This window comes from Triticum aestivum, chromosome 1A, assembly GCF_018294505.1.
Source record: "Triticum aestivum cultivar Chinese Spring chromosome 1A, IWGSC CS RefSeq v2.1, whole genome shotgun sequence".
Lineage (NCBI taxonomy): Eukaryota > Viridiplantae > Streptophyta > Magnoliopsida > Poales > Poaceae > Triticum > Triticum aestivum.
This window is the reverse complement of record NC_057794.1, coordinates 543,635,565-543,653,198: the sequence shown is the minus strand read 5'-3', so window position 1 is coordinate 543,653,198 and position 17,634 is coordinate 543,635,565. Positions and strand designations below refer to the sequence as shown.

General features: G+C 43.7%; 1 protein-coding gene across 1 annotated transcript; it reads left to right on the top strand.

Annotated features, from left to right (window-relative positions):
* Nucleotides 1-11,862: 11,862 nt before the first annotated feature.
* LOC123180222 (bidirectional sugar transporter SWEET6a) lies at nt 11,863-14,141 on the top strand. Its single transcript, XM_044592206.1, has 5 exons — nt 11,863-12,124; nt 12,252-12,468; nt 12,563-12,724; nt 13,485-13,604; nt 13,688-14,141. Exons 1-5 carry the CDS (start codon nt 12,045-12,047, stop codon nt 13,850-13,852), a joined length of 744 nt encoding a protein of 247 aa, XP_044448141.1. The 5' UTR covers nt 11,863-12,044; the 3' UTR covers nt 13,853-14,141.
* Nucleotides 14,142-17,634: the final 3,493 nt, after the last annotated feature.

The window sequence follows — 17,634 nt, the reverse complement described above, 5'->3', positions numbered from 1 at the left end:
GACGACAATAACTCTTAAAGATTATATTAACTCATATCAATGACACAATGAGCTAGCGAGCAATAATAAAACATCTCAAATGGCAACACGTTGTTAAAACAACCATGATATAATATGACAATTGTGGTATCTCGCTAGCCCTTTCTGAGACTGCAAAACATAAATGTAGAGCACATCCAAAGTCCAAGCAACGACTAAACATTGTAATTCATGGTAGAAAAGATCCAGTCATGATGCACCCAACATTAGCTACACATAATGCATAAGTCATGACAACTGTGGTCTCTCAGTTTCTAGCACTTGTTTTAGAAGGTGATGACACAACATAAAAGTAAATAGAAAGTCCCTTCGCAGAGGGAAGCAGTGATTTGCAGAGGTGCAGAGCTCAAAATTTTAAAACAGAGATAAATGATATATTGAGACATGCACCCTTCTCATTCACTTCACGACCATCAGTTATCAATATCTCCCATGCTAAATAGGCTAGTGGCGGTTCCCAAGCGATAAAAGTAAAGGTTTTGACTCCATTGGGAGTTTTTGTTTGATTATTCGAGCAATTAACTCTTTTTGTATTTTGCAGTTTGGGACTGGGCATCCCTATTACCGCCCTTTTCTCATGCGATGGCGAGTGAATAAGCACTCGACCTGAGAATAACCCGGTTAGCATAGAAGATACCGACCACCTCCTGTAGTTCCATGAACGATCCAGGCACACAAAACGGATAATTTTTTTAGAAGTTTTTAGAGGTGGCACATGAAAATTTATTTAGGACGGCAGGGTAATACCACATATAGGTAGATATGATGGACTCATCTGGAATAACTTTGGGTTCAAGGGTTTTGATGTACAAGTAGAATCCCCACTTAGTACAGGCGAAGGCTAGCAATTAGATTGAAAAGCGGCCAGGTAGAGAGCAACAACGATCATGATCATGCATTATGCATAAGTAACATTGGACACTAGCATGAGTAGGATATGAACACCATGAACATAAATATCATAGAGGCTATGTTGGTTTTGATTCAACTACATGCATGAACATGTGCCAAGTCAAGCCACTCAAAAATTTAGAGGAGCATACCATATCATCATACCGCATCACAATCATTTTAACGCAATGTTGATATCCAAGATAAATCAGTATTCACTCCTAGCTACTTATGCATGGCATGATAAACTATAATCTCTAATTGTCATTGCAAACATGTTTAATCATAATGGGTTGAATCATGGATACTAGGTTAAACATATTTACACAAAAAGAACAAGTCGAGTTCATACCAGTTTCTCTCTGCCACGACCAGTTCATCGAATATTGATACGTCTTCGTCGTATCTATAATTTTTGATTGTTCCATGCCAATATTCTACAACTTTCATATACTTTTGGCAACTTTTTATACTATTTTTGGGACTAACATATTGATCCAGTGCCAAGTGCCAGTTCATGTTTGTTGCATGTTTTTTGTTTGGCAGAAAATCCATATCAAACGGAGTCCAAACGGGATAAAAATTGACGGAGATTTTTTTTGGAATATATGTGATTTTTGGGAAGAAGAATCAACGTGAGACGATGCCCGATGGGGCCACGAGGCAGGGGGACGTGCCCTGGGCCCTCGTGGCCACCCTGTAAGGCGGTTGGTGCCCTTCTTTCGCCGCAATAAAGCTAATATCCGGATAAAAATCGTGTCCAAAATTCAGCCAATCGAAGTTACGGATCTCCGGAAATTTAAGAAATGGTGAAAGGGCAGAATCAGAAAACGCAGAAACACAGAGAGACAGAGAGACAGATCCAATCTCGGAGGGGCTCTGACCCCTCCGCCGCCATGGAGGCCATGGACCAGAGGGGAAACCCTTCGGTCAAGGAAGAAGAAGAAGAAGGGGGACCCTCTCCCCCTCTCTTTCGGTGGCGTCGGAATACCGTCGGGGCCATCATCGCCACCGCAATCTACACCAACACCTCCGTCATCTTCAGCAACATCTTCATCACCTTCCCCCATCTATCTACAGCGGTTCACTCTCAAACCGTTGTACCCTCTACTTGAACATGGTGCTTTATTCTTCATATTGTTATCCAATGATGTGTTGCCATCCTATGATGTCTGAGTAGATTTTCGTTGTCCTATCGGTAATTGGTGAATTGCTATGATTGGTTTAATTTGCTTGTGGTTATGTTGATGTGCTTTGGTGCCCATCATATGATCACGCGTGTGGATCACACCATAGGGTTAGTTGTATGTTGATATGACTATGTATTGGAGGGCAAGAGTGACAGAAGCTTCAACATAGCATAGAAATTGATGCATACGGGGTTGAAGGGGGACCAATATATCTTAATGCTATGGTTGGGTTTTACCTTAATGAATGTTAGTAGTTACAGATGCTTGCTAATAGTTCCAATCATAAGTGCGTAGAATTCCAAGTCAGGGATGACATGCTAGCAGTGGCCTCTCCCACATAAAACTTGCTATCGGTCTAGTAAAGTAGTCAATTGCTTAGGGACAATTTCGCAACTCCTACCACCACTTTTCCACACTCGCTATACTAACTTTATTGCTTCTTTACCTAAATAGCCCCTACTTTTTATTTACGCGCTCTTTATTATCTTTCAAACCTATCCAAAAACACCTACAAAGTACTTCTAGTTTCATACTTTTTCTAGGTAAAGCGAACGTTAAGCGTGCGTAGAATTGTATCGGTGGTCGATAGAACTTGAGGGAATATTTGTTCTACCTTTAGCTCCTCGTTGGTTTCGACACTCTTACTTATCGAAAGAGGCTACAATTGACCCCCTATACTTATGGTTTGTCAAATATCGTCATTATTGCCTTTCACTTGCACGACCGAACAATGTGAAAATAATAATAGTGCAAGAGTGCCATGGACTAAGCTGTAATCTGCAAAGCATTTTATTCAACAGGAGAAGACAAGGTAAAATGGGCTTTTTATTAGTTCAACAGTTATTCATATGAGAGCCACTCAACATTTTCATCGTGGTCTTCTCCTTGGTACAACTCAAATAAAATAAAAGAAATTCAGAGAACACACTGAAATATTTTTGGAGTTTTTGGTTTTCTTGGGCAAGCAAATAAGAGGAAAAATAAAAACAAGAAAAACCATTTACACGGGAAAGCTCCCAACAAGAAAAATAAGAACAAAGAAATCTTTTTAGGTTTTCTTTTTAATATTACAGCTAAGCATGCATGGAAAGTAAACTAGCTACAACTAATTTTTTTGGTTTTTCTAAAGCTTTTCAAACACACAAGAAGAAAGCAAGAAAAGTAAATCTAAGCATGGATGATACAATGAAAAGGTGTGAACACCGACAAGATGAATAAGTGGACATGAATGTAATGTCAGTGAGAAACACATACTCCCACTGTGGAGGCTCCTCCTGTGCTGCCTCCTCAGCAGCCTGAGCGTTCTGATAGGCGATGATGTCTGCCGGCATGATCTTATATGCGCCCCTGGCAACATGATCAAACAAAGCAGGAGCAGGCAACGGAATAATATCACAAGTTTCAACACTAAAGACCAAGTTATAAGGAATAGGAATGTTAGGATAATCCTGTGCAAGAAAATGATGATGCTCCATGGCTGCTCGGTCTAGGTAAACCTTGGTCAGAGGGTAATCATGAGGGCGTATCCCAACATTAAAGTGGGCCGCCAAGCGAGTAGCCTAAATCCCACCATGGATTTTACCCTGAGAGTTATTAAGATGGAGGCGACGAGCCACAATAGCTCCCAAGCTATAAGTGTTGTCGCCCTCCAGTGCACGACGTAAAACAGCAAGGTATGGTGAGCTGAGCGCACCCACCTTCTCCCTAGCAAGCAAGCATTTTGCAATGAAAAGTGCAAAGTAATGAACAACAGGAAAATGCAAGCCAGCAGTAGTGGTAGCTGACACCCCTCTCTCATCTCCCATGGTCAAAGTATGATAAAATGCCTCAAACCCAGCCGGCCTAGGTTCGGCCAAGCTCCCATCAGAGGGGATCATGCATATTTCAAAAAATTCAGTAAGTGGTATCTAATGGTTTTCAGCATATAAATCAAAGCTAACTTCACGAGGATTATTCCTAGGCAGGAAAGTAAAGCTCCGAACAAAAATGTTTGTGAGGATTTGGTGTTGTTCACACTCATCTGCAATGAAGTCGGTGAGGCCGGCATTCGCAACATATTGCATGAACTCCTGATGGATTCCGGCCTCTTCCAGGAACGGGGTGTGTGGCCATTCGCACGGCCGTACCTCCGTCAACCTCTGAGGATGGAGATCACTATCAGATGACTCCCCAATAACACCTTTGAAGTTCTTCTTGGAGCCAAACTTCCTAAAGATATTCATGGTTTTCCTATGGAAAAAATTCTAAAATTTATTAGCCCACAAAATTTTCTCAACAAAACTTCACAAAAATGATACCAACTACTCATAGGGATACATAGAGGCCATATCAAGCATTCAAACTACTTAGAACACTAAGAATTTAACATGCAAGCACATCTACACCAGCACCAAGAGTAGCTAATTATTCAAAATATAAACCACAAAAACAAAAACTAATTGGACAAACGGTGGAGTCACATACCAAGCAACAATCCCCCGAAACAGATTCGGAAATGGAACTTCGAGCAAAGAGATCGAAATCCGCGGGTTTGAGGTCAAGAACACGGGAGAGAGAGAGCAATGGAGATTTTTTCTGGAGGTAAGTGATGATGTGGTGTAAAGAGATAAGTGAGAGGGCCCACGTGGGGACCACAACCCACCAGGGCGCGCATAGGTGGGTTGTGCCCACCTGGTGCACCTCCCTCTGATGTTTATTGCACCAAAAAAATTAAATATTCAGAAAAAAATCGTATTAAATTTTCAGGGCATTATGAGAACTTTTATTTTTGGGTCATTTTTTTATCACACGAGAAAATCAGAAAACAGACAAAACAAGGCATTTTATTTTATTTAACTAATAAAAATAGAGAATAAAAAGTAGGGATAGAAAGTAGTGCTTACTAAATTCATCAACTTCATACCGTTCAAAAATGATCCATTAATAAGGTTGATCAGGTCTTATTAACAACCACTTTCGATTAGCATGAAACCGAAGAACTTTCATAAATCAATAACTTACCTCAATGGGGATATCCATGTCCCCAACAATAAGCAGTAGGTAGAGGTATTTGAAAACTTCTAATAGTGATTGTCGGAGATTTTTCAATAACATTAATACCATTCACTTGGAATTGTTTCTTCGGAAAGTGCACCGTATGCTCATTACCATTGATATGAAAAGTGACTTTGCTTTTATTGCAACCAATAACAGCCCCTGCAGTATTCAAGAAGGGTCTTCCAAGGATAATTGACATGTTGTCGTCCTCGGGCATCTCAAATATAACAAAGTCAATCAAAATAGTAACATTAGCAACAACAACGGGCACATCCTCACAGATACCGATAGGTATGGCGGTTGACTTGTCAGCCATTTGCAAAGATATTTCAGTAGGTGTGAGTTTATTCAAGTCAAGTCTTTTATATAAAGAGAAAGGCATAACACTAACACCAGCTCCTAAATCACACAAAGCAATTTTCACATAATTCTTTTTGATAGAGCAAGGTATAGTTGGTATTCCCAGATCTCCAAGTTTTCTAGATACTCCATCTTTAAAAGTGTAATTAGCTACCATAGTGGAGATTTTAGCTTCCGGTATTTTTCTCTTATTTGTGATGATGTATTTCATATACTTTGCATATGGAGGCATTTTCACAATATCAGTCAAGCGAGTACGCAAAAAGACTGGCCTCAGCATTTCAGCAAAGCGTTCAAATTCTTCATCATCATTCTTTTTAGTTGACTTAGGTGGAAAAGGCATAGGTTTTTGAACCCACGGTTCTCTTTCTTTACCGTGTTTTCTAGCAACAAAGTCTCTTTTGTCATATCTTTTACTCTTAGCTTGTGGGTTATCAAGATCAACAGGTGGTTCTATCTCAACATCATTGTCTGGTTCTTTATTATTTAGTTGGGTATCTTCATGAGCATTAGCATTATCTTTTTCATTATCACTAGGTGAGTGTTCATTACCAGACTGAGTTTCAGCATCAGAGATAGAAGTTTCATTATCATTATCAAGAGGTTTCTCTATTTTAGGTTCACTAGGAGCATGCAAAGTCCTATCATTTTTCTTTTTCTTTTTAGAAGGACTAGGTGCACTAGTGTTATTTCTTTGTGAGTCTTGTTCAATTCTCTTTGGGTGCCCCTCGGGATAAAGTGGTTCCTGAGTCATTTTACCTCCTCTAGTTGCAAATCTAACAACAAAGTCATGCATATTATTATTCATTTCATCAAGCAACTCTCTTTGAGATTTAGCAACTTGTTCTAACTGAGTTTGAACCATAGAAGCATGTTTTCCAACACCTCTAACATCATTTGAAATTCTAAATAACAAGTCACTCAAGCGAGCAATCATATCAGAATTATATTTCAATTATTTCATAACATTTGCATTGAAGTGATCTTGTTTTCTAATGTAGTTTTCAAACTCATAAAGGCATTGGCTAGAATGCATATTATGAGGATTGTCATTATCATTGAACTTCATAAAAGAATTTACCTCTACCACCTTAGGCAGTGGTGGTGTATTAAGCCCATGTATTTCTTCAATAGGAGGTAAATTTTTAACATCTTCAGCTTTAATACATTTTTCCTTCATAGTTTTCTTTGCCTCTTGCATATCTTCAGGACTGAGATATAATATACCCCCTTCTTTGGAGTGGGTTTAGGCGGTGATTCAGGAATAGTCCAATCTTCATAATTTTTCAATATGTTATTCAATAATTCCTCAGCTTGTCCAATAGTTCGTCCCCTGAAAACACAACTAGCACAACTATCTAGGAAGTCCCTAGAAGCATTGGTTAGTCCATTATAGAAGATATCAAGTATTTCATTTTTCTTAAGAGGATGATCAGGCAAAGTATTAAGTAACTGGCAAAGCCTCCCCCAAGCTTGTGGGAGACTCTCTTCTTTAGTTTGCACAAAGTTAAATATATCATGTAAGGCAACTTGTTTCTTATGAGCAGGGAAATATTTTTCAGAGAAGTAATAAATCATATCCTGGGGACTACGCACACAACCAGGAGCAAGAGTATTGTACCAAGCTTTAGCATCACCCTTTAATGAGAAAGAAAATAATTTGAGAATAAAGTAGTAGCAAGCTTTCTCATCATGAGTAAAAAAGGTGGCTATATCATTCAGCTTAGTAAGATGTGCCACAACAGTTTCAGTTTCATAACCATGGAAAGGATCAGATTCAACCAAAGTAATTAACTCTGGGTCGACAGAGAATTCATAATCCTTATCATCAATAAAGATAGATGAAGTAGCAAACTTAGGATCACATTTCATTCTAGCATTCAGAGATTTTTCTTTATACTTGTGTAGTAATTTCTCTAGATCATCTCTATCATTACAAGCAAGAATATCTCTAGTTGTTTCTTCACTCATAACATAACCTTCTGGTACCTTAGGCAATTCATATCTAGGAGGGCTAGTTCTAGCAGGCGTTTCACGAGATTCAGTTTCAAGCTCATCATCAGATTCAACAACATCATGTTGTATTACTCTAGCAATTTGTTCATCAAGAAATTCACCAAGTGGCACATCATCATTAACAAGCAAGGTACTAGCATCATCATAAGCATCATTCATAGTAGAAGTAGCATCATCAATAACTTGCGACATATCAGAATTGATAGCATGTGGTGGTGTAGCAAGTTTACTCATAACATAAGTTGAATCTAAAGCAAAACTGGATGGCAGTTCCTTACCTCCCCTCGTCTTTGAGGGAAATATCTTAGAGGATCCTTCAGATTCTTCATAGTGATAATATGATAATAATAATCCCAAGTGACTCAACAAATATAGCTATACTCCTCGGCAACGGCGCCAGAAAAAGGTCTTGATAACCCACAAGTATAGGGGATCACAACAGTTTTCGAGGATAGAGTATTCAACCCAAATTTATAGATTCGACACAATGGGAACCAAAGAATATTTGAAGGTATTAGCAACTGAGTTGTCAATTCAACCACACCTGGAGATTAATTATCTACAACAAAGTGATCAGTAGCAAAGTAGTATGATAGTTTTGATAGTAGTGACAGCAGCAATAATAATAGTAATAGTGATACCAGTAATTTTGTAGCAAGTGTAACAGTGATGATAGCAGTAGTACTTAGCAAAAACAATATGGAAAATTTCGTAGGCATTGGATTGGTGACTTGTTGGATGATATTCATCATGTGACAGTTATAACCAAGGGCGATACAGCACTAGCTCCAGTTCATCGATATAATGTAGGTATGTATTCCGTAAATAGTCATACGTGCTTTATTAAAAAAACTTGCATGACATCTTTTGTCCTACCTTCCCATAGCAGCGGGGTCCATATTGAAAACTAAGGGATATTAAGGCCTCCTTTTAATAGAGAACCGGAACAAAGCATTAACCCATTGTCAATACATGAACTCCTCAAACTACGGTAATCACCGGAAGAAGTCCCGGTTATTGTCACTCCGGGGTTACCGGATCATAACACGTAGTAGGTGACTATAACTTGCAAGATCGGATCTAGAACATGAATATAATGATGGTAACATAAATGGTTCAGATCTGAAATCATGTCACTCGGGCCCAAAGTGACAAGCATTAAGCACGGCAAAGTCATAGCAACATCAATCTAAGAACATAGTGGATACTAGGGATCAAACCCTAACAAAACTAACTCGATTACATGATGAATCTCATCCAACTCCTCACCGACCAGCGAGCCTATGAAGAAATTACTCACTCCCGGTGGGGAGCATCATGGAATTGGCGATGGAGAAGGGTTGGTGATGACGAAGAACGAAGATCCCTCTCTCTGGAGCCCAAACGGACTCCAGATCTGCCCTCCCGAGGATGAACAGGGCTTGGCAGCGGCTCCATCCCATGGATCAGGATAATTCCTTCTCCCTGATTTTTTCTTTGAAAATAGGATTTTATAGCGTCGGTTTCAGGGTCTGCAGGGCCAGCAAGTGGGGACAACCCACCTGGGCGCGCCAGGAGAGGGGGCGCGCCCTGGTGGGTTGTGCCCACCCAGGGGCCCCTCTCTGGTAGGTCTTGGCTCTAGAAATTCTTATATATTATATAAAAATTCCTCGCAAAGTTTCGTTCCATTCCGAGTACTTTTATTTCTGCACAAAAACAACACCATGATAGTTCTGCTGAAAACAACGTCAGTCCGGAGTTAGTTTCATTCAAATCATGGAAATTAGAGTCCAAAATAAGAGGAAAAGCGTGAGAAAAAGTAGATACGTTCGAGACGTATCAATAGGTTGCTTCGATTACTTGTTACTCACCGGTTTCCACTGCAAGTGTTGAGCGTGCTTTCTCGAGCTTGAAGATTATCAAGTCCAGACTATGTAGTCGTATGGAATATGATTTTCTTACAGGGAGTTTGTTGCTACAGATTGAACGAGAAATTGTGTAAAAAACTCCTTGGGATGATATAATTGCTGATTTCAAAAGTAGGAAGAATAGAAGAGTGTATCTCTAGTTGGCAGTAGTTCTAGTCGGTTCTGTTTAGCTGTCTTTTCGTCATTTGGTGTCACTATTGTTTGGTGTGGTCTGTGCGTAGTAGCTTGTTTTGAACATATCCCTACTTCCTTAGATCCTGAACTAGTTGAGGGGATGGCTCTTCGCCCTTTTATCTATTGTTTTTAGAAAAGGAGGATGACCCCAGCCTCTGCATCTGGGCGATGTATACGGTCATTTTATTAATTATTTTTATACTCCCTCCTTCTATCTATATAGGGCCTAATGCGTTTTTTAAGACTGTCTTTGACTATTGACAAAATTAATAGTACATGACATGCATAATGTAAAAATTATATCATTGAAAGCTCCTTTCACATACGAATTTGACGGTATGCTTTGTGTAAGTTGCATGGCATATATTATTGCTCTAACATTTGGTCAAAGTTAGCCTCGAAAAACACATTAGGCCTTATATAGATGGAAGGAGGGAGTAAGACCTTACAGAGTAATACCACAGTAAGACTAAAGCCGCCGTCTAAGCAACAAACTGTCGCTACACCTATCGAGTTGATGAAGGGGCGCAGATAGCTTGGGCCTAATACCAAACATACATCGCAGCCAAACCTAACATCTAAGACCTGAGGATCCATCCAGGAAGCCTGCCGGGCATGGGTCTCGCCGGTCTGGCGTGCTCTCAGAGGCCGCCGCCGCCAACTGCCACCGCTCCATCTTCAGAACTGTACTGATGCATCAACCTTGCTCGGTCTAGTTATCGTCGACGCCACTACGGCGCCCAACGGCACCTCCTCCCTGCGCGCAAACAACTGTGCACGTCGCGGTCGTCACTGATACACCTCAGCACCATGCTGCCAAGTATCACCAGCCAACACAGCTTGAAGTCTTTGGAAGATCTGTCGTGCGTAGCACCTGCTGACCAGGCATGATAAAGCGTAGCACCTGTCGGTCAGGCATGACTTAACATCTCCACCGAAGCTCCGTGCAAGACGAAGCCGCTCCACCTCCTGCCTCTGACTTCCAGCGCTGCTTCGCAAACGATGCTCCCAAGATAGAAACGACACCGCAGTGCCGCCATCGTCCGATCTGGAACACCAGATCCTAGGGTTTCCCCCAGAGCAGCACGAGTGGGTCGACAGTAGTTACACGACGATGCCTCCATCAAGGTAACGGCGTAGAACGCCGCCATCGCCTGCCAACGGCTCGATTTTCACCGGCAACCATGTCTCCCCAACTCGCAGCCGGGACTAGATGATGGATCTCGAGATCCGATCACCAAGTCTTTGGCCGGCCCTTCTATCTATCTGGCACGAGAACCATGCAGAGGCCGGACATGTGCTTATAGTGATTGTATTCTTTTAATGCAATATTATGAGTCAATAAAATCCGCTCTTTATCAAAAAATCTATTTGGCACGAGAAAAGAATTTATGCACGGTGAGCATTGCTTCAGATTGTCTTTCATTGGTGCAACACCTCATACATACTCAAGACCGCTCATCTGTTGGTGCAGTGGTGGTGGACATTAGGCATGTAGCATTCGACTTCGACTTGTGGTCTAGAATCACAATTGTCGGCATATTAATGTTCCTGCTTATTTGTTAGCTAAATCTTATTTGAGCTCTATAGTAGTCTTTGTGTTATTCTTTCTGCTCCGGGGTGTATCTAAAAGACTATGTAATTTGTTTACTTAATTAATAAAAAAGAGTATGTCGATGTTTTTATAAAAAAATCGATAATATGTTCGGATTTTAAGCATGGCAACCCAGACGTTTTGATTTTAAGCATGGCAACCCGACAATTTTTCATGACAACTTTAGAAAATCGCCATGTTTTACCAACTAAACTTACCACCTCGCGCCAACTAAAGTTGTTATGAAAACGTTCAGGCTGTCATGCTTAAAGTCCGAAAGTTTGGGATTTACTGGGTCAGAAAAATGTGCATACATTTTTAGCAATTCCTTGACGTCCTGTGAGAAAGCTACTTGCTTCGAAGTAGTATTATCATCTCATAGCGAAGCCGGGAGCTTGAATACACTGTGACGCGAGCACGGCGTCCAGTCAGGATGGCAGGTTACTCGGTTCGTTGGACTTCAACTCCGATCGAAATTTGAACGGAGGAAGAGTAACTAACTCTTAACCATATCGTATAAGAGATTTAACCACCTTCCATAATATGTTTGGATTTCTTCCGGTACGACAATTCCAGTTGAACTTGGACCGTAGGGAATATCTAACTCCTAACCATATTAGAGCTTACCTCCATTTGTCAAACAAACAAACAAAATCGTAGTTTACCTCCACGTCAGGAAAGCCATATCCGATAGTAACTCCTTACTTGGGGAGGACGAACCCGCCACCCACGACTATATAAGCTCTGCCCGGCCTCCCAGCTTCGATCACCCCAAATCCCCATTCCCCAAGTCGTTTCCTCCAGTCGAGCTGTGTTCCCGGCGATCAAGATAGCAAGATGGTTTCCGCCGACGCCGCCCGCAACATCGTCGGCATCGTCGGCAATGTCATCTCCTTCGGGCTCTTCCTCTCCCCTGTGTAAGCCGCCACCCTCCTCCTCTCATCCCGCCGCCGCCCTCCGCCCTCCGCTGGTCCAATCTAATCTATGCATGGAAGGTGGTTGCCGGTGACAACCGGGGTATGGATCTGATGCTTGTCTGTGCAGGCCGACGTTCTGGCGGATCATCAAGGCCAAGGACGTGGAGGAGTTCAAGCCGGACCCCTACCTGGCGACGCTGCTCAACTGCATGCTCTGGGTCTTCTACGGCCTCCCCATCGTCCACCCCAACAGCATCCTCGTCGTCACCATCAACGGGATCGGGCTCGTCATCGAGAGCGCCTACCTCATCATATTCTTCATCTACGCCACCAGGAACACACGGGTACGTAGTAGTATTGTCTCTTTTCGGCGTTCATTTCTCTATGTATACAAGATCTGCCCCTAGCTAACCCATGCATGCCAATGCGCGCGTGCAGTTGAAGATGCTCGGCGTGCTCGCCGTCGAGGCCTTGTTCATGGTGGCCGTGGTGGCCGGCGTGCTCCTCGGCGCCCACACCCACGAGAAGCGCTCCATGATCGTCGGCATCCTCTGCGTCATCTTCGGCTCGGTCATGTACGCCTCCCCGCTCACCATCATGGTACGTGCTCGATCCATCGCTTGATCCACTCTTCAATCCTCGATCCGTTTGTTTCTATTTCTATATACGGCGGCGTTGTTTACTTTGGAATACAATTGATGGGAAAGGATAATGTACACACACCTTCCTATTTTAAGCATCGTATCAAACCTGTCTAAACAAACGTGCTGCCTTTTTGGCCAAATCGTCATGATCTTCACACACCAAGTTCTTTGACAAGATGTTGCCTTGCATGCTTAATTATATGTTAGGTCAAAACGCATACAGTTTATTCACCACAATAGGCAACACACAGCCCGTACGTGTCGTCTACTTATGTATCTGTACTTGCATCCCGTGTAGCCAGCCAACCATGCTTTCTGTTGCTCTCGCCAAACTCGCGTGTTGGCTGTTGAGTGACGGGAAGGATCGGAAAGAACGGTTCACGATCTAACTAAAACCTGTGACGATCTAGCACTTCATCAGATATGTGTGATGCCTAGGGATGCATGCATATAGTGTTGTGATCTTTGCATCTTGTGACCCTTCCCTTTTGCCAACTCTTTGAGGTGGTGATATCCTAATTAATGGAAAAGGATACGGTACCAGCCATCAACATTGGCTCCATCCCGTGGGTCATGTGGTCCAGGTGTAGAGTTCAACAATATATAGCTGCTGTTAATTATCCAGTGAATATGTTTCCTCGTTAATCTACACGGTATATATTTAATGAGACGTGTGCTTTTACTTGCTGGTGAACGTAATATTGTGCTGCTTGCAGGGTAAAGTGATCAAGACCAGGAGCGTGGAGTACATGCCATTCGTCCTCTCCCTGGTGAACTTCCTCAACGGCTGCTGCTGGACGGCCTATGCGCTCATCAAGTTCGACCTCTACATCACGGTCAGTACTACAATCGCATCTTCGAAACGCCAGAGAAACGAGAACTCCATGCATCGATCTAACTATCTTTTGATTCCGTGCAGATCCCCAATGGACTCGGTGCCGTCTTTGGCCTCGCCCAGCTGATCCTCTACGGCTGCTACTACAGGTCGACTCCCAAGAAGGGGAAGAATGTCGAGCTGCCTACCGTCAAAGTCACAAAGAACAGCGTTGGCGGCGGCAGGGTCTCCGTCACCGTTGAGAAATAAGCTTGGCTTGCAGCAGTAGGCCCGCCGTCGCCAAGTGATCCAATCAAGCTGGCGGCAGAGATTTTTAGCCCGTGATATTCTGAGTAGTAGTTAATTTAGCACAAGATATTTTGAGTTAGTTAATTCCGGATGATGGTGCCGGTATCTGTTAGATAGTTTGAGTGTGCCTGTCCTTTAGTTTCGTGAAACATTCTCGTCTGCCCTAGTGCAAATTCGAAGTAACTATATACTCCAATTGCAAACTATACTATATATGGGCCTGCGTGATATGCATGATATGGATTGTTAATTATGGCGTGTTATGATAAAATCAACCTTTGGTTGGACCGGCCAACATGAAGTGTGGTGATTAAGTATTTTCTAGGAGTGTTATTTTTGCATAATCACATCTGCTATCTTCCATCCCTCAAAAAAAAAAAAAACTGCTATCTCCCATAGAAGCGTGCATACAGTCTACAACCAGCACCTTGAATGATTTGTTGCTAAAAAACGATAATTATGCAAAACAAGATTTAAGCCAATAGTTGTAGCAATACACTTGAGCGTGAAACTACTCCCATCTTGTTGCTCTTGCTCAGACGTTCAAAAACTGAGACCTCTTTATTACATGTATATGTTTCCCTTACAATATGATCATCTGTCCAAGCTCTTTTCACAACATGATCTTCTTCTCTGAGCCCGAGACTTCCACTAAAAAACTCTTCATCCCATGGACTAGCCGATCAGAGGCATTTCAGTAATAAACCCATACAGATCTTTGTTGCGTTGATAAATGATTTAATCGAACAGGGATAATATGCTTAAAGCCAAAGGTGGCAAGTTGGTTTAAACCCCTCTTGGATGGTTCCTTCTTTAGTACAGTGAGTAGTTTTATAAAAATAGCACTATAACATGCTGTGCACCTGTTGGAGTAGAAAGGTTTGATGTGTAGCGGCGCGAGTTAAAAGCAAAAAAAAGAAAGAAAAAAAAAACACCACATTTGGGGTTTCACTTGCGAAAAACTACTTGGTTCCTAATTATTTTTAAAAGTCACCGCGCATTCAGTAAACATTTTGCAAAAAGCACTGATTGAGAGTTTTGTCTCATTTAATCATTTTCTGACAAATGGGACCGGAGTTTAAGGAGTAAACTAACAAAAACAATTACATAGACACCCATGAAACTAAAATAGAAAAGCAATCCGGCCTATCCCTGCTCCCTATCCGATCGGAGGAGGCAGTTCTCGTCACTCCCGTCACCACCACCGGATCCCGTTGTCGCTATCGGAAGCCCGTCGCCGGAAGCTCCGCTGTGCTCCCGGAGCTCCCCCCGGCTCCCGTCACCCCCACTGTCTCCTGTCGCCGTTGTTAGAAGCTCCACCCGGCCTTGCCGCTGTGTTGCCGGAGTTGCGCCGACCGTTGAGCGGTCCACCTTGCTTCCTACTGCTACCTGCTCTCCTCGTCCTTGCCATCGCAACAGCCGGCCGTGCACCTGGCTCGTCCGGGCACTAGCGGTGAGCAGCAGCCCGGGCACCAGCGGCGAGCAGCAGCTGCGGTGGGGAGCTACGGAGGCGAGCAGCAACAACCGGGGGCAGCCGCAATGGCGGGGAGCTACGACGAGCAGCAGTAGCTGCAGCGGCGAGCAGCACCAGCCGTGGGCAGCCGCACACTCAGCAGTTGCGGAGGCAGCATGCAGCAGCCGTCCTCAGGTGTTCCGTGTTCGTCCATGTGCGCCGTTTGACGACAACCAACTGGGAACAAGGACTGGATTGCTTTTCTGTTTTAGATCCAGGGGTGTGTGTAAACTTTTTGCTAAGCCAACTTCTGACAATCCGGCTCCATTTGTTAGAAAGTGATTAATCGGGTTAAATCACCTGATCAGTGATTTTTGCAAAAAGTTCACTGAATGCGTGGTGACTTTTGCAAATAATTAGGCATTGGATAGTTTTTCGCAAATGAAGCCCTAAATATGATGGTTTCTTGCAATTAACTCGTGGCGGCGCAGATCGGCTGGCAATGGTGTGGCGCCAATCGTGGCCCTCTCCGCCGTCGTCAGCGATGGTGGCACTCGCGTGCCGGTCTCCGTGGGGATGAGGTAAAGGACATGCGCCATTGGCATTCGTCAGGTTGCACCGTTGCGGACAGCAGCCTCTAACACATATGTGCATGGACAAGGAGGAAGCTCGGCGACAATAGAGGTGTGTAGTTGCCTTCCTCAACGGTGCCCCGAAAGGATGACGGGTTAGGTTGTCGTGAGACGAGGTGGTTGTAGCGGCAGCCTTCTCTTGGGTATTGCGTGTATACGATGAATTTTTTATCTGGTTGTAACCCACCATCCAACACATGTCCTCTCTCTAGAGACATGAGTAGATTGTGCAGCGGTATCCTAGTGCAGGCCGGTGAATTACTCGGCTTCTGGTGTTTTCTTGAGTGGTGAAAGTGGGCCTTGTGCTCCCTCGGTGCTGGACCCGACTAGCGAAAAGGTGTGAGCTAGTAGAGAGGTTTGGGAGTCAATTGCAAAAAACTACCATATTTGTGGCTAAGTTTGCAAAAAAAAAAATCATTAAGTCGCTAATTCGTTGCAAAAAACACCGAATTTCTTTAATCTCATTGCAAAAAGCACTGATCGGGTGATTTGGGCCGTTTGATCGCTTTCTGACAAGTGGGCCCTCATTATAAGGAGCTAACATGGCAAAAAATTAACATGCACACCCCTGAAACAAATAAGAAAACGCAATCAACCCCCCCCCCCCCATTTGGGCTGCCGAAGCAGAGCAGCAACACACGGGCATGGGGCTCGTCGCCGGGGAGCAGAGGGCATGGGCAGAGTCACGCCGTTGTTGCGGCAGTCGGCAACGGAGCTGGCCGGGCGGGTGGGCCGCACCTCGTCCCTGTGGTTCATGTCCTGCCGCTGCGGCCCGCCTCTGCTCGCTCCAGTGATGCGTGCCGCCGCGCCGCTGCTTGTGCTACCGCATTGAGCGCCACAGCCCCGCTTCTTGCGCCGCTGCGCTGCGCGCTGCCGCGCCGTTTCTTGATGCAGTGATGTGTGCCCCCACCAGCGCTCGAGCTACGCTTGGCCGCGCCGCTGCTTGCGCCGCTTCTGCACCTAGAAGAAAGGAGGCGGCGAGCACCTTGGCCCAGCCCGCGGTGGCGATGCAGTTGGCCGGCGGTGGCTTGCGGGAACGACGGCGAGGGCCTGCGGGAACAGCCGATCCCGATTGGATTGGGGTAAGGGGGATTTGTTTTGGGTGTTGATTGCGTTTTGTTTTAGATTCCAGGGGTATGTATGTCAATTCTTTGCCAAGTCAGCTCCTTAAAACTCGGTCCCACTTGTCAGAAAGCGATCAAACGGACCAAATCACCCGATCAGTGCTTTTTGCAATAGAATTAGAGAAATTGCAGTGCTTTTTGCAACAGATTAGCGACTTGGTGGTTTTCTGCAAATCTAGCCGCAAATGTGGTAGTTTCTTGCAATTGACTCGAGGTTTGGACAGATTACACAACAAGCGTTTGTATAGATTGGGTGAAAACCCATGATTTTGGCGAGATCAGAAGTGTGTGCTTCGTGCCCTCGTTGAAGGTCTTGGCTCTAAGTTCCTCTTCACGGATGATAACCCCACATTTGGCCTTTGGTGCATGTGCGGTGATCCCTTCTTCAAAGTATTATCTAGGAGAGGCATTCTTCTCGTTGGGCCTCTTAGAGCATCTCCAATAGCTTATTTATATGAATGTCTATACTCGTTTTCCACGACGTGAGCCCAAAACAGGCGTCCAACAACTTGTCTATATGATCATCCAAATATA